We start from the raw sequence: 21,963 nt of genomic DNA, 5'->3' as shown, positions 1-21,963 counted from the left end.
CTGGAGGTCTGTGGTTCTGATGAAGTCATTTTCTGGCCTGAACAATAAGCCTTTTGCTAGTTTTCTTGCAGTTATAGGACAGCATTTGAAATAGTTATAATCGCGACAGATCATCACTACATTATCAGTAGTGTTAAAGCACTGGAACTTGTTTTTTCAAAATATCCAGACTATACCTGTAAGCATCTCAGAATAGTTTAGACAGGGGTGTCCAACTCCAGGCCTTGAGGGCCGGTGTCCTGCAGGTTTTAGATATCACCCTGGGCCAGCACACCAGAATCAAATGATTAGTTTAATACCAGGCCTCTGGAGAGCTTCAAGACGTGTTGAGGAGGTAATTTAGCCATTTAAATCAACTGTGTTGGATCAAGGACACATCTAAAACCTGCAGGACACCTGCCTTGAGGCCTGGAGTTGGACACCCCTGGTTTAGAGCATTTGCACAGCCTTCCTCATAGTCATCCCAACTCATCAGAAGTCAGTCACCTCTTCCTTTGCTGGTTTTGAACAGTTTTATTCTTCTTAATAATGGCCTATTAAGTGTAGACCAAGTGTAAAATGTAAAAAGTGTATAGATAAGAAAATATGAAAAGCATTGATATTTCAAGTTGGACAACAGACAGAGATTTCTTTTATTATATTAAGATTTTAGAATTATGCTACATGATAAAAATGCATAACTTATCATGTTTATAATCACACCGCAGACATGTCGTATGAGCCATGTAATGCACACAGTGAATGCATATGTTTTATACATTTCTCCCCCCACATGTGGCCTGAGGGACACAGGATAAAGACTAAAACACAAATCTCAGCAGATTCTTTTGCGTTTATATCTTTCTATGTTTTGAAGTAGTGTGTAATGAATGCTCAGTATCGGTGCTGTGATTACAGGCTGTGAATTCTGAAAATGTGTGATTCTGACCACAGATGAAGCTGTTTTGTTGTGCTGGTTTGATTGTTTGGGAACACTTTGAGTTTTGTGAATGTAGTTTGAAAATTGAACTTTGTGTTTACAGTTTAGAGAAGAGGGTGGAAGGTTTCAAGAAATGCGTCTTTGCAATCGTGAAAAAACTGTAACCCAGAAATAAAGAGTTGAATTGAGAACTGTCCACATTTTAAAGAAATGAGCTGGTTCAGTTTTTCCAGCGCTGACCGTAACCGCCAACATAACAGAGTGCTCATAAAGAAAGTGTACAGAGCACACTTTGTGCTGAATCAAGCTGGAGGGTAGGCTTTGACTTGATCTTTCATCCCTCCTCAAAGATGTTGTGCCGACATGACTCACTTGTTGACTTTGATTTTTAGGTTACATTGTGCTGTGTGATGCTTTCAGCAACACTCCAGTTTTGGCCTTTGGCTTTTTGAAGTACACAATATTTGCAGTATGCAAATATCGACTCCACAGAGAACAGCTGTACTTATTGTACGCGGTATCTAAATTCTCTTACTGACCTTTGTTTATTTTTTCAAGAATGCAAAATACATTAACTTTATCATCAAACCATAAACTTTTACAGTCGCCTCATGCCCTGAAATTCTTTTTCTATATTATGATGTACCATATGCTCAGTGAGGTTTTTATTTGGCCTGAGGCACTTGGTTTTTAAACACAGATGAAATTGCTTTGAGGATATCGTTTGATTATTTTCCCGGAAAAGTCGATCATTCCATGAATGTCGTTTGAAAAATGGGTTTCTTGTTTACCGTTTGGAGTAAAAGATGGAAGGTTTCGATGACAGAAATTCAAGAACTGAAAAACTTTCTGCAATTTCATGTCAGGCGAGTATTTGTGATGTCTAATTTTCATTTCTGCAGCATCAAACAGGATTTGACAACATTTGTTGACATTTTCCATCTCAGGCTGAGAAACAGGAGACAAAACCCACGCTGGAAGCTCACCTGACGTGAACAACAATAGTTATATCAGAAATCAGCTTAACATTTCGTAAGATGAGTAAGTGTGATCTGTATGTTGCCAAAACATGAGTGCAAGAGCAACTGGTGTTTTAGTGCACAAAAACACTATGCACATTTTTTCAAAAGAACAAGGAAGAGGAAATTGGGGTGAAGGAGACCGGTAGTGTTAAAAACAAATGAAAAAATAATAATAATAGCAGCAAGTTAATTAGAGGTGAGAAAAAAAGAAAAGGGATGGGCTGAAAAGAAAAATGTGGAGAAAGACTAGAAAAATGGGAAAGAGAGGAGGAGGACAGCAGAACTGGTTTTAATGACTTCAAAGTCCTAGACACATATTTCAGCTGATGGTTTTAGGTTATTTCGTAGTTGTTTGATCTAATGTTAGTCCTAAGAATTAAAAATTAAAAAAATCTCCCCCTCCTTAGTGACATGGCACCTGACTGTGTCCATGAAAGTAGCATAAGATTATGAAAAATAAATGCAGTTCAAATAAACCTGACCATAAGTTCCATAAATTCTGCCTCCTCTCACCCTATCCCCAACATCCTCCTCTGTCACACCAATCCTCTTTTCCTCCTGTCTAGCAGCTCCATCTTCAACATCTTTTGTCCGATACATCAACAAACCCCTTTGTACATGTCCAAAGCATCTGGGCCCTGCCTTTCAAATTAACTTTGTCTCTGAACGACTCAACCATGTACTCATTTTTAATCCCGTCCCTCCTGGTCAATCCCACTGAAAATCTTTAGCTTCTTCAACTCCACCACCTCCTGTCTTTCTGTCATTACAATAGTCTCCAAACCATACATCACAGCAGGTCTCACTACTTTCTTGTAAAGGCAAAATAATAGTCTGACCCAAAAAATTTCCCCAATTTCTAGTCACGCGCATGAAATGAAACAAAACTCCAGCTTTCTCAGCAATCCACAAATGCGCAGCTTTAAAACAAGGAAGGATTTCCAAGTTCTGTTTTGTTCACCTCAACCAAGGAAAAATAAAAATTTGGAAAAAAAAGTAATGAAAGAAAAGAAAGCTAAACATTTTTAGGTGCAGGATATCTAAGACTTTGAAGCAGCGGTCAAGTCTCTGGAGAGCTCCCATCGAGGAGATGATCACCCAGGTTACGCAAACCATCGTGAGGTTTGTGTAAGAACAAAATAATTGGTAATATTTTGAGAAATTTCCTCATCGTTCCACAGGTGGAGCACATTACATTAGAGAGAATGGGTGAGTCTGTGGGATGACTGCTTAAGTAAAATATGGTCCACCCTAACACAAATGCACCACAGGCCAAACTACATTGTCCTCTTCCAAGTGATTTGACCCCCTTGCACCAGGCTGCAATATTCCCTTGCTGTCATGGGAGCGAGTAGCATTAAAGGTTCAATGACAACTTTATTAGAGGTGAGGGTCTGGAATCTTAACCAATTATAAAGCCTGAATAAATGTCACGCTAATTATTTCCAGAAAACCGTGAAATTGTAGTCGATTCTCCGTGAATAATCTACCTTCAAACATAATTCCACAGCTCAGTGCATGAGATTCATTTAAAAGAGTGTGTGTGTGTGTGTGTGTGTGTGTGTGTGTGTGTGTGTGTGTGTGTAGCATTGCTATGTGTAGCTGATGTAATGGCTAAAGCTACATTCGGGCCTATTTCACAATGACTTAATAGAGCTCTTATCAAGGTGCATAAACTTCATTTAGGCTGCCCTGTTATTTTATTTAGCTGCAGGTTTTTGTGTGGAGCAATCAGTCAGACGTCAGGCCTGAAGGAGCTGCTGGAGCAGCACATCGATTCGGATGAAATTACATAAAGGAGGGAAGAGAGAAGGAATGAAAAAGAAAGGAGAAGAGGAGTGGAGAGGAGGAACAAAGAGGAGAGAATATGTTTTCATTACAAAGTGAGAGATCCCATGTGAGTGAAGCAAGTGTGACTTTACACACTGTATGTGTGTGTTTTTGCGTTTCCTGGCAACTGAGAGGGACATGCTATGATATGAGTGGGAGATAAAAGTTGAATAATATGTCCAAAAGTACGCAACCAGGAAAGGGGTCAAAACAGTTTTCATATGTTGTGGGGAATCAGATTGAGATGAGCAACATGGCTTAACCAGAGTTGCATGCTAGCATCTGCTATCTATAGTAGCACTAAGAGGCAATCTCTGGGAATACCAAAAACTGCAATTCTTAGAATGTCAATGAGGGTGGCACTAATCTAAGCCAAATTAAAGACCCCTAAGTTGAAATGCTCCACTTCAGCATGAAAACATATGTTTCCAGCTTTGTAGAAAACTAATTTAAGCCTTTAATACTAATCTTGCCCTTCATGACTTTTGAACTAGAGTAAATTTAAGTGCAATAAAGCTTAAGGCTACGCCCTTTGAAGGGTGAATGACAAGTAGGTGCCATTTCAGTATTTAATTAGACTAAGAGTTAGAGACTCTCTTTCACCAGACAAAATTGGCATCATTTTATAGCACAGTGACATTGATACAACCTGTCAGCCAAGCTAGCTAGCAGCACAACAATTAGTTTGTACCCTCCTATCATACTCTGGTCAAGCTTGGTTTCAAAATAAGCAGGATGGTGAGGGCGTCCTGCCTACAGTATGTGCATCTTCCAGACTGTTTAGCAGAAGGTGGCAGCAATGTTACCGTTTATGTATCTGATCATAAACTATTGGGCAAATAAAAGTGTTTGATGATTTCATTTCCTGGGAGTCAGGATTGTTGTAACAATAAATTTCAGTTCATCTAACAGACAACTGGCCAAACAAATCTTTGACCACTGCTGCTAGCATGCAAGGAATACAGCGAGCTAAACATTCACTATTAATGCCTCCATCAGGTTACTTAAATAGACCTTTGTCTCACCAGAATCAATCCGAATCAACATGCCTTAAGGGCTTACTTACATACTCCCCACTCTGCCTCTCAACAGACCCCAAAACAAACAGTTATTTAAAGCCTCCTCAAAACATCACTCAACTTCATAAGTTGTTTACTGCCAAGGTTTCACATTGACTTTTCATGAATTTGACTTAAAAAAGCCCAGATGCAAAGTGAAAGTGGTTTTGCAGTGGAGAAACATCTCCCTGCGGCCACCATTTCTAATGTGGAATAAATTATGGATGGCTTTATTTAGGATTATGCTCCTGCAAAGGGAAGCAATCAAAGAGACTGCAGCGCTGATTTTGTTCTGAGAATGTCTGGAAATCCTGGTAAACGCTGCAAAAGACTTCTATAAACTGACTGTAAATGTGGAAAATACACAGATTTGAGGTCTGTTAGAGTTTAACCACAAACCATAAATGGACGAGTCCCATCAGCCACTGTAATATACATATACATCCATAGAGTGATTTTATTGTACACATGCAACACTTAAAAGTATTCATGCACCAATGACAGATTGAGTGCAGTTTTTGTATTTTAACAACTTCGTTTTAAAAACAATCGTGAAAGGACCTCTCCGATAGCCTGATGAAGTAATCGCCGAGTTGTGGCAGCAGTTTGTTGCATTAAGTATTAATTCAGTCAGTTTACCCTTTTGGTTTCGCCCACTTAGCAAATAATGCCAATTGTCAGCATCTAATGCTCTGTATGCTTTTTTAATAAACACGGCAAAGAATTGAATAAAAAAAATGTTTGAAAAACATTTTGTTTATGTCTGTTACATTGGCTTTGATGTTTTACAGTGGTCACTGAGTGAAGGTCATACTTTATCCACCCTTTTATTTGCCAATGCATTACTTGTTAAATTCTCCAGTCTACCTCTTTTCATGCCCTTCTATCCTGGCAGCTCAGGGCCTGGAAACTGCTGTTTTCTTTCTAAGTATACCAAGATAGAAACATTAATATTTCAGCTATAAAGAGAAAAATCACATTTGGTGGGCCATAAATGGACGGTGCTTGACGACAGTGTTTTATTCTGGTGCAGTCGGCCTTGCCCGCCCAGCTCTCTCTCATATTGATGCAGAGTAGAGGGAATGGCTCTCAGTGCCCTGCTCCACAACTGAGCCTCTAAATCTTAACGCCTCCCCCTGTTTGGGATTTGGCTTTAGGTCACATTTCTTTCATACTGTGTGTGTGCGTGTGTGTGTGTGTGTGTGTGTGTGTGTGTGTGTGTGTGTGTGTGTGTGTGTGTGTGTGTGTGTGTATCCAAAGGAGTCTCTGTGTGTACATCTCCATCTACAGGACGTGCAGGAAAAGGCGGCTTTCCAAAACGGCATCGCAGAGGAAGCATCACCTCACAGAGGTGTCAGGATGATTTTATCTATTTCCTTTTAAAATTCGGCCTCAGTAACGACGGCAAAATTGAACCACAACTTCTGTGACGCACACTCAGTTGACATTAGTGTGGGTTTGTGCATGAAAGCGCTTATGGACTTGTGTGCTATCAATGCAATCTAAAATCAATCTGCGCAGTTTCTCCATTGTTCTTCAAGGACAGAAGATCCTTTGGGGAAACATAAAGGTTCCACTGAACGCCTTCTGCTCTGGAGGGACGTCATTGATCTGATTCCGGTGTCTGGATAGCTGCTCACCAACAACCCTGACATTTATTCTTATATTCCCATAGTTTTAAAACATATCTTAATACTTAGGCTAGGGGATGTCAGATATTTTTGTCATATTTTATACTGTAAAATATGCAAAGGGAAAAATATTTACATGTCCTACTAATGGCTAATAAGAAGTAACTCTATAAAAAAAATAGCTATCAATTTGCTACTGCTGAACTGTACTCCTATATTGTACACATTTTGCATGTGAATTAGCTTATTCATTTCAACATTTTCCCCTCGTTTTTCAATTTTTCCATGGCATATTGAAATTAGTATGACTCCAGCATTTCAGTTATACTCAAGGGTTCACGCCCTGTGAGATTCATTCAGACAGAAATAAAGATAAGGCGGAAGTAAACAAGCAAATAGCTGAGAGTGAGTTTGAACTCACAAACCTTTTGTTTGGGAAAGAGCTGTTCAAACAGCATCAAGCTTAGAAACTCAAACCAGCAACTCCCCATGGAGAGGTTTCAATTGTAAAATACTACCGAAGTCAAATACATCGCTTTTTTGGACGAGGACTTGAAGGAACAATGCGAGTTTCCACTAGTGTGATGTATATTTCTTCATCAGAGAGTGCAGCAAAAGTAATAAAGACATACCAAAAGTAGTAAAATTAACAAACTATCATTGTATGGCACCATCCTACAAACTGAGTGTGCTTGAAATTGTTAATCCTGGGCTGTGCAGCACAGTTGCATCTTTAGAAAACTAAAAAAATAAATAAGCAAAGTTGTCTCACAGCTTCCTTTTGTTTAAAAAAAAAAATCCTGGTCTATCTAAAGACGCATAAAAGTGTCTTGTAAATTTGAACTGTGTATATTTTTCATTTAAAAAAAAAAAAGGTTTAAGCTACAAGACAGCAAGTCCTTTCAGAACATGTGGATCAGCGTTTGTAGTCTCAAATTCATCCGGAAATTCTATACACTTATGGTCAAACACCCAATTCAACACATTTATGAGTACAATGCCGACATTATTTTTATCTATATTTATATAGCCACCTGTGACGGGTACCTCTCAAAAGACCGTGAGCTGCTGTAGCACAAAACCCACACCCACACCTCACTCTCTTGCTGCCAGCAAGATAAGACTGAATAACACTGGCATCGATCGCCGCTGTTACTAATCCCCGCAGCATTAGTTCATCTGCCAATACGTCAATAATTGAGCTGAACTAATGTAGAATATAAACACATTTACAGGGTACACAAAAAAGACATTTCTGTCCTTGGGAAGAACGAATATCATGAAAAAAAAAAAAAGTCTTCAGCAACAATAGTGGAGAGAAGTGAAACCTTTAGAAAGATGGTGAAAAGCTGTCGAAGTATTTCTTCCAGAGACATTTCTTTTGCCAATTAGGCAGTGATTTTTAAGAAGATGGGGAGAGAAAAGTGTCAAAAAGGACACATTTAATATTTTCTATCACTGATTGGCTGCAATTTTGAAAAATCTGCATCCATTTGATTTTAAAGAGACACTGGGGATTTTCCTGTGCCACGCTAGGAAAGAGCTGAAGGGAAAGGCACATTAAATACAGACATTTTTATCCATTAACTAGCATGAATATCCCTGAAATTGTTTAAATGCAAATTTTCCGACATAATTGCTCGCATTGCATAATCACAGAAAGTGGTTCCCTGGTCCTAAACATAGGCTCCAGTTACATGGACATTCAAATATAGCGATTTGGTTACTCACAGAGAATTGTGAGGCACTGCGATGATACTTTTATTGACTATACACGAAGAACTGTATATTGTCCCATAAGAAAAGCTTTAATTTACATATAAAATGAGCTTGCTAGGATTACGCTAATGTAGGCGTTCAAAGTAATATTAATAATCATTTGTGTCGCAAAGAGTTGTGTCCATCAAAAGCTTGGCTAACACTGAATATAATACATTTCCCTGCAGCAGACGTACAATTCACTGAGGCAGTGTAATCTTGTGGGATGTGATGGTGGTGTTAAATGGACTCTGAGCCAAGCCTAAAAATGTCTTTAAAGAGCACCTACTGAGATGCTGACATGCCAAGATGTTGGCAGGAACTGACCTGGAAAGGCCCAAAACCACCACAGACACACTGGGGGCTCCTTAAGTACAAAGCTTCTGCATAGAGTAGAAGTGTAGAGTGCCACCTCCATCCATTTTACCAGCATGACCTTTCATTTGCTGCAGAAACCAGCATTTCTTATGTCACTGCAGTCATCAAAAAATATACAAAGCATATTTTTAGGCGGCGAATAAGCACAAAGTGGAAAAGTATGTCACGTAAAGGTGATAAACTCCTGAAACTTTTTTTGTTAATATAATTAATCTCAAATCGTTTTACCTTTAATATCCTCTCTCAGTTGATACTGAATATACTGTAATTTCTCCCCTTAAAATTCTTACCAGGATCTACGATTAAAAAAACCAAATGAATAAATATGATATTTACTTTTCTTTTATTTATCACACAAAAATGTATTATAATTTGATATTAAGTGTGAATTTACAACTCCAAACTGAATTGTGTGTGCTAAGTAGAACGTTTATATGCTTTTGAGAAATATCCAAGCATAACTTCAGGAAAATGAACCAAGTTAGATGCAGAATCTCAAGCTCAAAGAAAAGCAAACTTCTAATTCTGTTTCAAACTTAAGAAATTTGACTTTGAAATACTTACAAAGATTCAAGTCAGTGAAGTAATGAGCTTGACAAGATGTTCTGAGTGGCATTCTTGTAGTAAAAAGGGCAGAACATCACGGGAATGTGGCACACAGTCAGGCAACCTTCCACAGTAACAACTGCTAAAATTGTTAGATATCGAGCAGACTGTGCGTCAGGATCGTTGCACAACAATCAGAGAAACTGTTGACATTCTTTACTTTTCATTAAGAGCAGTTCTCACAATAAATTTGAAAGTCACCACATTGTTGCCAGGTGTGTGTCACAGTAGAAAAGGCACTACATCCAAGACAACCTTCACTGGTGATGAGAGGTGGAGGTAGAGCTACGTGCCAAAACCAAACAAAGGCTTTGTAGTTGAAGGGTCTGTAACTTGAGACTAAAGAAAGCACATCAGCTAGAAATGCAAACAAGCCTCGTTATGCGATGAATGAATATCCAGGTGGATCTCCCCATCAGAGGGTGTTAAAAACGCTTACTGCAGTGGGGACAAAATCTTCCAGTGTAGTCAGCCTGTGGTTAGGGACCAGTCCAGCTTGTCATCCAGTAGGACCTCCAGATATTTATGAGTTCACCACCTCAGTGTCCTGGCTATATACGGAGACTGGCAGATAGGATAGCCTAGATCTTCTGAGTATCTTCTTGGTTTTTGCAGTACTGAGATGGAGGCAACTCCTACTGCACCAATTCTGAATGCCTCAACAAGAACACCTTTGCTCTTGTTGCTCGTCTTCTGATCACATAATAGTTAAGCTCAATAAGTCTACACAGGAGTCAGGTATTTTTCCACAAAGCACAGCAGACAACATTCCCGGTAGCATCTCAATATTTCTCAACAGTGCCACCAAATCATCAAGGTTGTCTACTAGTGAGTTGACATTTCCCCATCAGAAGCGACAGCAGAAACAGCTTACACTTCCACCTGCTAGCCTTTAGTTTAGCTTAGCTCCTGCTCTGTAACCTTGGGAGGGCTTCCTGAACTCCGGTGGCATCTGGTATCTGACCCCAGTTTGCAAAGCCACAAGACTGTCCTTTGTGTGCAGTACTGGGATTTGCCCCCACTTGGTACACTGCATGATCTAATCTTTATATTATTGCCTATCAGCGGCAACCATAGCTTAGACCAGTGTTTCCCAACCTTTTGGAGCCATGGCACATATTTCACATTAGAAAAAAAAAATCACACGGCATACCACCAGACAAAAATGTCACAAAAAGCATATTGATAATTTTTCCCGCACACCTGGCATAGCGGAATTGGCTCGGTTTGTCCCCAGTATACCTTTTTTGCTTTCTTCTGACCACTATTCATGCTAGAGCCTTAATCTGAGTCAGATTAAGGCTCTAGCAGATCTGGGTCAATGTGAGACCCATGTCACATTGACTACTTTTTCTTTTCAAATATTTATCTATTCCTATTACGCACTGCATCGCCTCACAGTATGACTATTATGTAATTTCTTCTTCGTCTTCTTCTGTTTTACTGGAAGTTGGCAACCCATTTAATTAGAGCAGGTAGTTGTACTGCCCTCTAGTGGAAATAGAATGTAATTGTTCTGCCCATTACTCACGCCAGGAACCAGATAATCTTCCCCGGCACACCTACTGTATGTGCTGCAGCACAGTGGGTGGGAAACACTGGCTTAGGCAGGCCGAGAGAAATTTCACTATTTAACAGACGGCTTTCCATTTAAATCACAAATTATACTTCATATAAGAAATGTATAAACCCTTACTGAAGAGTTGTAATGGCAGTCATTACTACACCCTTCAGCACTTTGCGTGTACAGAGTGATACTTGCATCAAATTATATTTCATATAAGAATGTAAAAAAAACAAACTTACGGAGGAGTTGTCATGACAATTAGTATGGCTACATCACTCAGAACTTTGTATGCAGAGAGTGTACAGTTCATCCCACTTTAAAACTGACAAAGTAATTGAAAAAAGTGATAAAAGCAAGGTACACAAGCAAAGAGTTTGTGCAAGTCAGAAATGAGTTTCTTTCTTCTTTTTTTCAAACTGAGATGAGATTACGAACATAAAAGAATAAACTGATTTTGAGAGTTTTATTTTCTCAGAAGTTTGGAAGCTGCAATACATGTTTGATCTCTCCTTTATCTCTCTTGATCTTCTCTTCTTTGTCTTGTTTTTGTCTCCTTTAGTGCCGGTACAAAGTATAGCTGTACAGTATAAATCTTTTCATTGCTTTCCTAGTTTTTCTAGAATAACACTTTAGATATGAATTATCTTTTGAATCCCCTTTGACATGTGTTGTAGAAAGTCTTCATTATTATGCCAGCGGACTTTATAAATTCAAAGTATTCATTTTCTGATACAAGTAGAGTTTTCTTGATATATTGTAATTCATCTCTTGCCTTTCCTACGTGCTTTTTCATGTAATAGCAAATAAGCTTAAAGTACTGTGATTAATTCCTTTTCTACCCCATATTTAAATCATCTTTGGTGCCTCTTTCTGCTTTTCAAAAACTGTAAGCTACATGGTGTAATATAAGACTCATTTGTGAAGAAATGTTTTTTCTGTAATTTCCCTAGAGGATCATGTTGCATAATGTATACTGCAGGCTGGATAAAAAAGTCTGAAAACCTGTTGTTTATCCAAGGTAATTTCTGTATGAATTTTGCCTGGTGAAGTTCTTATTCACAAAGTTGTGCACAAATGAAGTAAGCTCAAGTGATGGACAGTGTGTGAGATTTTCAGCTATCAAAAGTCAACCACAATAAATCAAAATGTTTTTTCCCTTCGCTAATGAACACAGAAAAGTCCACGGGAGGAATTGTATTTAACAACTGGAAGGATTGTAGTGGTCAGAAGTTTACATAAACCCATCATGGCCATGAGTGTAACAGTGATTTGAAGCTTTTAATGACTTCCTTGAACGGTTCTTTTTCCCAGCTGCAGAGTGATTGTACACTTTAATGACTTTAAAAACAAGAATTTGATATTGAAGTTATAATTTATTATATATTTCCTCTAATCTGGATTACTTCTGGGTTGTACTGATACATAAGGTATCTTTTTTCCTTTATCAGCCAGTATATCCGTGATGCACTGATCAGCCATATCACTCACTGTATTTCTATGGCTGCCCCTCCTTGACCTTCATAATGCCTGCGCTCTCTTCCTGTTAAATGGCTGTTCTTGGTTCCCACCACACCCAAGGGCTTGCATATATTACAGTGTCTTTACATTACAATATTAAGCAAACGAGCTAAACTGGTGCTAGAAAAATTAAACTGAAATGATTAATATCCAACATCTCACATTTATTTTTACACAAATCTTTACACAACAAAGGCACAGAAACATGTACATCATCTATGCTTTCAGTGTTTGCCGCAGTGGTGTGGTAATAAAGAAGCAGTACAGAGAAGTAGTAGAACAAGATAACAGGACTCATAACTACTCTTTTAAAACTCCACCATTGTGCAGGCACAAAAACCCTGAAACAGCTTTGCCATGTAAATTTTTTTTAACCCAAATTAGAGTTCAACGATTTTTCCATTGTGTGGTCATGCTATCTTCCATGTTATCAGAGCCACTACTGTTGGTAAGATAGAGAGCGAGACACACACTTGGGGACTTATTCCCCACTTCCCCAAGAGGAGAACCTCATTCAGACTTACGTCCTATGAATTACTGACTTGTAGTTCTGCTAATTTCATTCAGCCCATTTAATTTTTTCCCAGGCACATCGTCTTCTTCACACTGGCTGGCAAAAAAAAAAGGTGGGAGATGTAGCAGCAGCAACTCTGAAAACGTACATTTCCATCAAGCTTTAAAGTCCAAGCAACAAGCAAAAAAAACCCCTAATTTAGTTTTTTTTCCTTTTGACAATTTCTTTCACTTATCAAATTCCAGACTAACGGGAAGGCTGAAGCCTATCCAAGCTGTCACAGGGCAAGAGGTGGGGTACATGCTGGACAGGTCACCAGTCTGTCTCAGGCAGAACACAGAGAGAACAATAATTTACACTCATGTTCAAAGACTAGAGAGCTGCAAGCAACAACTTAAAGTCCTGAGTTGAAATTCTCAGCTGTATGCGGAGAGGCTATGATGAAACTATCATGAGGCAGATAACATTTTATATGAATAACCAATATGAATCTAGTAATACTTTTAACACTGATTATAAACATTTATAGGATAAAGCTGAATATCAGTTCTTGGAAAGTCATGGAAAATCACTGGTGAGGGAAAGCATACCTGTACAAAAAGTATGACCCATAATAACACATTATGGAAACAGGTGAACTTTATGCAGAGTCTGAGATGAGTGTGTCATTTCACCTCATCAAAATTCCAACAAGCTGCAGTATTTACACTAACAAACCAGAACTACTTCACAGGCATCATTCAACTAGAAAACACATCACACAACTCCAACCTCACATCAAATTCTGTTTGATATTTCATGTTTCACATTTATCATTTATGTTTCCTTTATTTTGTCCATCCCATTCAAATCAATAAAAGCAGGCTGTATAACAGAAACACCTCTCTGCATAATGCAATACAACAGCACAAGCTGCAGCTGCCAAACTGATCTTACTGTTGAAACAACACCTTCTACATCAAATCAGCGCTTTCATGAAGAGAGAATCCATTTTAGATAAGTGAACACCGTCACATAAATATCGAACAGATGGATACTCGGGACATGACACAGCCAACAGACGCCTTTATCATTAGCGACATTCCCAAATATGTTTTTCCTTTACATGAATTCTCCTTTTTCTAATGATAAAAAGCTATTCCCAGTAAAGCCCTGTGTCATTATTGCAAATGCTTGAAAATTATGCCAAAATGTATCAAAATAGCAAAATGAAGAGAATCACTGTTACCGTGACAATGAGGAGGATTCCTTTCAGGAGGGTGAGCACTGAAGTGATTGGCTGAATAACTGTGTGGGCCAGTAAAATAGCAAGAGTCAGGGTCCAGGTGAAGACTGGGATCACATAGATGTGGCTGTGGAGAGAAAAAAAAAAAAACCCATAACACACATAATTAAACTCTATGCTATAAAAATCTGCACAATTTGACTGTTGACTAAACACAAGCGCTCTGCATTGATAGATAATCAAGATGCAAGTCTAGTACTTCATAAGCTTGTGGTTCAATTAACAGTCATCCTCCAAAACAAACACCTGTTTGCTGCTTATTAACAATGAAAACATCTGGAGTTTTAGCAACTACTGTTGACTGTTGCACAGTTTGAACAGGGAAAACACCTCCTGGATATTCACTGTCACAGCCAAAGTAACCAAACATACAGTAAGTCAACAATTTTGTAAAACGTCCAAACAAATTATTGAAGTTCATGCATTAATATACTTAAAACTGCTCTTAGCTACTTCACTGAAACAGACATTTTTCCCAGTAGATGCAACTTAATACTACTATTAATCCACCACTGCATACACAGAGCACAAAATACATTTTATAGTAAACTTTATGCAGTGCTTAAAGTTACTACTTAAGCTCTAGATTAAATATTCAATACAAACGCATCATATTTATAATATAAAATAATTATACGCAAAATGACCATATAATGATTGTTTTTTTTTATATTATTAAAAAAATGTGTTGCAGCACATAAAGCTGCTATAAAGGACAAAGACTTATGCAACAGTGCAAGAATACAACAATAAACCTCTTTCGTTCTCAAAACAGGATATCAAATACTGCTGTCAGAAGCTGGTTGCCTTTTAGACAAGGACCTTCAGCCTACCTACTATCTATGTAGAGGACAGTACCTTAAGATAAGGTACTAAAGTACCTTCATGAAGTTGACCTGATGTAAAGATGACTAGTAATACAATTAATGAGAGCAAATGGTTTAAAAGTGGGGATCTTCCAGGCAACTAGACAGCTAACAAGTATAAAAGTACTCAGAAAACAGCAAAAACTGCTCTGCATACAATTTAAAGTCCTGCAGTTTGTTTTTCTTTGTTTTCAGTTAATACATTTTACTAAATGTTGGATTAGTTTTATGCAACAAACTTACTTTGCTAGGCTTTAATCATCCCCTTCACAACAACAACAACCATGTACACCGAAAAGAAACAGCAGTTAACTGTACAATACAGCATTATATTTAAAACTGTATCCTATACTGTAGACTTAGGTCTGTTTGCATGTTGTGCAGTCACAGTTTTCATTTCATTTCAATTCAATTCAGTTTTATTTACCAAGTGCCAAATCTCAACAACAGTGACCCCCAAGGAGCTTTACACTGTAAGGTAAAGACCCTACAATAATGGAGAGAAAACCCCAGATATCAGGCAGGCCTCATTGGACAAAAGACACACTGTGGAAGAGAGCCAAAGAACAACAACTAAGGTTTAAATGCAAAGTAGCGTTAAAGAGTGAAAAAAAAGGTGAGAGAAGAAACGCTCAGTGCATCATGGGAAGCCCCCAGCAGCCTAAGCCTATTGCAGCATAACTAAGCAACGGTTCAGGGTCACCTGATCAAGCTCTAAATATATGCTTTGTCAAAAAGCAACGTTTTAAGCCAGTGGAAGGAAGGGCAGCAGTGCTTGCCTTATCAAATCTAAGAATAAGCATAAATTAAAACATACCAAAGTAAGGCAATCTTTTTCCGACAGAGCTGTCATAAAGCTCAGCCACTCAGACGCCAGCAGCTCAGTTACGACCTGCCCTCCCTATGAAAACACAGCTGGCATTAGCAAGTAAATAACCCTCAGTGATTTAACCTCACAACAGAAGAGTTTGGTCTTGCTAAGCATGGCTAACATGTGTGATGTAGATAAGATGGAGTTTGAAAAAGCTGTTAATAACTCCCTTAAGGCATTAACAAGGAATGCTGTGACGATGATGGAGATGAAGGCAGCTCTGACCATGTCCATAAAACTGGTAAGTGGAGCAGGTGCAGGCTCAGCAGTACTTTCAGACTAACATCTATGAGAATGACTGAATGTCATAAGCTTAACTACCTGTTTTGCCAACAGCCCACCTTCATTTTTCATTCATATTTTAATCCCCTCGGTGGATATTGACAGTTAACCATGTCACACTCTGCACAAGCCTTTTAATTCAGCTGATTTTTTTCTAAATGAATATTTAATATACCAAGACGTATGCCTGTATTTCTAAGCTCATGAACAGTTTTTTCTTCATAGATGTGGTTCTCACAGGACAGCCAATACAAACAAGTGATTTCTAGAATACGACACTGAACATTAAACAGTATTTAAAATGAGCTCAACCTTAAACATACGAAGTAGTAATATACATCCGTTTAGCACTGCTAGAGAACATTTTTCTGCAGAACAATTAGTTTTACTTTCAATATTTTAAGCACAATTTCTTAATAATACAGTTTTTGTGTAGTGAGGTGTTTTCAGAGTCTTATTGCACAGAGGGATAATGCCTCCATGAAGCAAAATGAAATAGCCTATCAAGTTTGGTCAGTATGCTTATTGTAAAAGTAACTGTTGCTACAGAATTTTCAGCTTCAAGTGCAACATGATCAGTTCAGCCTCATTTGTGACAGCAGAGCAACGCAGAGAGGCCTGTGCTACGAAGCAGGATTTTGGCTCATCCAGGTAACTTTAAGGTTAACCCTGGGTTTTCTGTACTACAAAGCTAGTTCACGACTTATCAGGGTAAATCGCCATGGTAACTTATGCTGTAGCCCTAACCTGCTCCTGAGTAGGTTAAGTTCAAGATTACAGATCAGCATGTGTGAACCCCCCACCCCCCCTACTCCGCAATCAATTCTCCAGAAAATAGCATCAACATTCCTGGAGGATCCCTCGGAGGATTAGGGAGAGTAGGAGGATGTAAAGTTTTTCAGTTGTGTCTGAAACCTTTGTGCTTCCCTGATGAGCATCATTAATACATATAGATTCTTAGACACAACTTTATTATTTGATTTTTTTTTCCAGTTGTGGCTTAAGCTGATTGGATAAATGCTGTATGTGGAGGTTTCATGAGTCTCACAGATGACATAGTAAGAGAAAAGTTTTGGGGGGATTGTTTTTTGTTCTTTTTCTTTGTTTCTTGAATTCCCACTTAAGTGTTTGTCCAATCAGTCAATCGGAATACTGCAGCTGTAATCTGACTATGACGTTCTGCAGCATTTTTATTTTTGGAATTGATTCAAATAAAAAAAAGATATTTTTTTGTATGACTAAGGGAAAAAAATGTAGAAACCTAAAATGACTTAACACTCTTTATTACAATCTTCTATATAATAAAGATATATGCAGTAAAAAGGTTGTTGTATTTGTCCATCAGTTTCCACACAGGCTTCCCTAATGTGGTTTTAAAGTATCAACTGGAGCAAATGGATATTTTAAATAAAATATTAACAGTAAGATAAAAAATTTATTTAAAATTAGTTCAATTAGGAGCTTTTGCTCCTCTTAATTAAACGCTTGCAATTTAAACTGTATTTATTGGTTAAACATAGCTCAAAGCCTCTAATGATTCCAACTAGATAGAAAATTAATATTTTCTTTATCTAAAGTGCTAAAATATAATCTGGTCATTGGTTTGAGAGTGAGGTGCTGATGCGCAATTCCTGCAGAGCTCAGTGAGATTCACTCTCTGGGATTCGTGTTCGCTATCCTACAGCAGTATTGACGAGAGTTTTTACACAGAGATCTGCAGTAACCTATTGATTGGGGAGAGGGAATATGGTAGTTTATCCAAAGGAGGTCTCCTAAGGTGTTTTCACTCCAGTAACCCTGTCTCCCCACAACACATCGCAGAATCCCCCCCGGCACCGAGCGGCCCGATAATGAAGCCCCCAGGTGTGCCGACGAAGCAGTCCAACCATCCTGTAGAGTGTGAATAATATTATTTGGGTTAAGTATTTACTGGGGCATGACAAAATAAATTAGCTCCGTTAACTGATAAAGGTAATTATAGGCTTGGGAAAGGAAAGGAGAGGGAGGCGCGAGGTCGAGACAACGATTACTTGAAGAGCTGGTTGGAGTTGCTGCAACGATTTTTGCTGCTTCAAGTTTAGTTTAAACAAAGTTGCTTTATTTAATACTTCACATTCTGACAGTTCTAACAAGTAGTACACTAAGTTGAATTACTAATAATCATTTTTTAAATAAGGCTGACCTCTGACGCGGCCAAAGTGGATTTTAAACTCCTCCAGCGCTTCCCCACCTAATGGCACATCTTACCGTGTGTTGGGGGGAAAAAAGACATACTAGTTTAAAAAGCTGTTTACAGTCTGCTTTACTCCAGTGACCGTGAGGACTTCACTGAAGTGGCATGTGCAGTGAGCCTCTAACTCAGACTGAAATGTCTGTAGACTACAGCAAGGCAGCAAAGAATACAGGGTATGTAAACACAACTCTGGGGTTATGGTGTTGCATTCCTGTTTGTTTCAGCAGGTCCACTGAAAACAAAGACTTAAGAAAAGATGGTCTAAAGCAATCTCAATAACATTACAATAATTTACAATGTGTTTCCTAAGTGGGTGTGGTTGAAAGCTTTATGGACACTGTTCACCTGGCTGACCGTGTTGTACTTATTTGGTTATGGATGGATATGAGGACTTACAAGTAGGAATTACTATTAGACTGCTACATTATTACAGATATTTCATCTCCATAGGTAAAGCTTTGAAACCAGGATGCAACATCTGAGATTTTCCTGATAAAACAGAATGCTGCTCTGCAGCCCCAAATTAAGAAGTCTTAAGCTGCGTACATACTGAAGGAGATTTGCTCCAATGTGACAACCACAGATCATAAAAAGTGACTGACATGTGGTGCCTTTAAGTGACTTTGGGCGAAATAACTGCTAGCAAAGTGGGCAGGACCCGCAATCAACTTTCACGTGACAGTTAAAGTGAAGAATAGATCGTGATTTCAAAAGAAAGCTGCAGGAAGACAATTCTATGTGTATCAGAAAGATGCATTTTTCCAGCATTTATCATGCTACTGCAGCATGAAAGCGGCACATAAATATGCATAAATTTCAAACTTGGCAAGACAAGTCCAGAATAGCTCGTAATGATCAAGGTGAGATTATGTCAACTTCAAGAGAGACACCTAAACCTGACATATTTAGAAATACTGAAACATGTTATCCATTTAGCTTTCTCTAGCATAAATTACTTTAAGACTATACTGAATAATCTACAACAGAAAATAAATCCTTAATGTCTGATAATGGGATGTTTTCCCTCTCATCTCTGCAGTGTGTGCAGCCTGTACGTGTTTGTTTGCTTTGATTAAAAGCAATGCTGTAACTTCATGCAATCCTTTCAGGGCCTCCCTCTCCAGTGGTCAGCTCAAGGGGTTGCATCAGTGTTTCTTTCCCCTTTTAAATCAATATCAAATAAAAATATTTTTGTGTGAACTCATGTCACCCTAACAACACAACCCTGAAGTGACAATTCGCTTTCAATTTTGTGCTAACTGAGAAGGGGGAACGGGGAGCCAGACTGATGTGCAAAATTTCTGGCAGCCCTGCATGACGTTTGGCTTTCTTTGCACATTATTTATTCTTTCAGTGACATTTTTCCCTGCTGTTAATTGTGTGTGAATGGCACTCTCTCTGAGCTGGAACCCCTTAAAGAATTTAAGTAATTTATATGTAGAAGGAACCCAAGCTTAGAATTAAAGCAACTCATATGTCAGGCTAAGCCATCTTGATCCCCTCACCATACTGCATGTAAACTATGTAGAGGATAGCATACATAAGGCCCATTAGGCTAAATCGGAAAGCCTAGCACCCCAGATAATGCAAGCAAAAACTGACAGAGGCAGCCACATAAAAGCTAATTAACAGATGTTGAAAGCAGAGCCGAAAAAGATATGATGAAAGGATTCCCATCCCTTGTGCATGGTTTGAAACTGGATTTAGGTTTGATTAAAGAGAAGCGTAACGTGAAATTAATCAGAATAACCTAAAAAGCTACAGTTTAACCAAGTAGCATGATCGTAAGACTTACCTGACATTAAGAAGTGCAGCGTAGGCCTCACTGCCAGCTAAGACATAACTAATTCCAATTGAAATGCTGGAGAAAGACAGTAATAGAAAAAGACAGAAAAGGGGAAAAACAGAGATACAGGCAGAGGAAAGCAGGGAAGGAAAAGGAGAGAAAGAGAGGCGCTTAGGTATTAAGTAGTGATCAGTCATCCTCTACAGTCTTAGTGACAAGCACTCCTCCGTTGTATTAAACATTAGGTTGTTACTGCATCATAGCGCCCGAGGCAATGAAGAGATTTAATTTTGTAATAGTTTCTTGTTTTCCATGCAGTGCCTTGATCCTCCACAACTTTTCGATTTTATATTTTCTCCAAACAAAAAAAGGTGCCTTCGGGGGCTACTTAAAGAAAATGTTTTGGTTGTATATTTTACATGTACTTTGAACATCACACACCCACATCAAGCCAGAAATCTGCTTGCAAAATGCTGTACCGTCACGAAGAAGCCGGATGTTGCTAAACATTAGAAGTGAGTGTCTTTACAGTACGTTTCAATCCCACGTGAATGACAAGACAGGTTTTTGGAGCTCAACATCTGTTCCATTCCTTATAAGTCTAAGCTCCTGTAATCTCTCAACAGTTGGTTGTTGAGACTGCAAATCTATTAGTGGTTTCTCCAGACAGCTAAATGTTATTTTGGAGCACGGCGTTACGCCCACTCTTTCATATCTCCCCGCTTTCAAATCTTGAAAGGAAATGCCAACAAATTTAGGAAGTTTTATGCAGCCTAGTCCTCTCATCTACAGCAGTTTAAACCATATTTTTGAACATAAGGAAAAAAAAAAAAACTTGCCAGAGTTGAAAAGCAAAGAACAGAGAAGCAGTGATGTCAATGTTGCAGCGAGAGATTTCAAAGTCAAGATATAACATGTGGACTTAAAAAGGCAAAATACAAAGAAAAACAACGTTTACTTCTATCATTCTGAATACTTGAACATTTCTGCTAACCTGTGGTGCCACAGTAATACAGTTGTATACACATGAAAACACAACATCCACACAACATAAGTCAAAAACATATGAAATCACACAACTTGCGCAGCACAAATGTCCTCATCAACCTCTGGTATGAGGTTAGACCAAAAAGTTTCCCCCTTAAAACGAAAAATATTTGCTTAATATAAATTTGGCCAACTTCTCCCCTTCAAACCCTCTGATCCTCTACCTCTGGACAACATCCAGCCTTATAAAAGACTCTGGGATAAAGTTGGGATTCCTTAGATCCAATCACTTGCAAATGCACATGTGAAATACGGACTAGATCTTCTAAACTGTGTCCAAAACAGGGGGCCTTCATTTGGGGTAGATGGTAACATTTGTGCTCGTTTACTGGGAGAACACTGGTTTCTAAACGCATGTCCACACAAACTCTTACACAAGCTATGAACAGTCATGGAAATTATGATGCAACCAGGTCTGAACTCGTACAGGAACAATTGTTCAGGAGATGCACACGAATGGTATAAAATATATTTCTCTAATATCTTTCTCATTTGCACATTCCTGTTACCAGTCATATCTTTTATCACATCCACAACACAATGATCTGATTAAGGCCTGGTGCCTGAGCAGGAGGGTAAAGGATTTCTGAGACACCATCACTAGCCTGGGTTGTTAACATACGGCAGGGTGAGTCCATGGAGTCATACTGTTGATGCCAAATATAGAGGCTAGCATATGTATATGTCAACGCAGTTTTGATGTGAGCAGTGTAGCCTCATATTAGGCCTACAAAAAATATTTCTGAGAAACATTTTTTCTTAAAAAAAAAAATACAATATTTCCTTATTCAT

At 38.5% G+C, this 21,963-nt stretch overlaps 1 protein-coding gene across 2 annotated transcripts in view; it reads right to left on the bottom strand.

The window, feature by feature from the left end:
• The window catches only part of si:ch211-51h4.2, an 86,867-nt gene that overhangs the window by 44,462 nt on the left and 20,442 nt on the right, over positions 1-21,963 (bottom strand). The window contains exons 7-8 of one of the 2 annotated variants that reach the window (XM_040039870.1): positions 20,134-20,199; positions 14,030-14,153 (exon numbers count right to left, since the gene is read on the bottom strand). In XM_040039870.1, coding sequence (XP_039895804.1) covers positions 14,030-14,153; positions 20,134-20,199 — 190 coding nt within the window. The remainder of the gene's footprint in view (positions 1-14,029; positions 14,154-20,133; positions 20,200-21,963) is intronic. The other variant, XM_040039871.1, reaches the window with a different exon arrangement.

This window comes from Simochromis diagramma, unplaced genomic scaffold (assembly GCF_900408965.1).
Source record: "Simochromis diagramma unplaced genomic scaffold, fSimDia1.1 OVJJ01000026.1, whole genome shotgun sequence".
Lineage (NCBI taxonomy): Eukaryota > Metazoa > Chordata > Actinopteri > Cichliformes > Cichlidae > Simochromis > Simochromis diagramma.
Note: the sequence above shows the minus strand (reverse complement) of the source record. Positions and strands in the feature narration are given on the sequence as shown.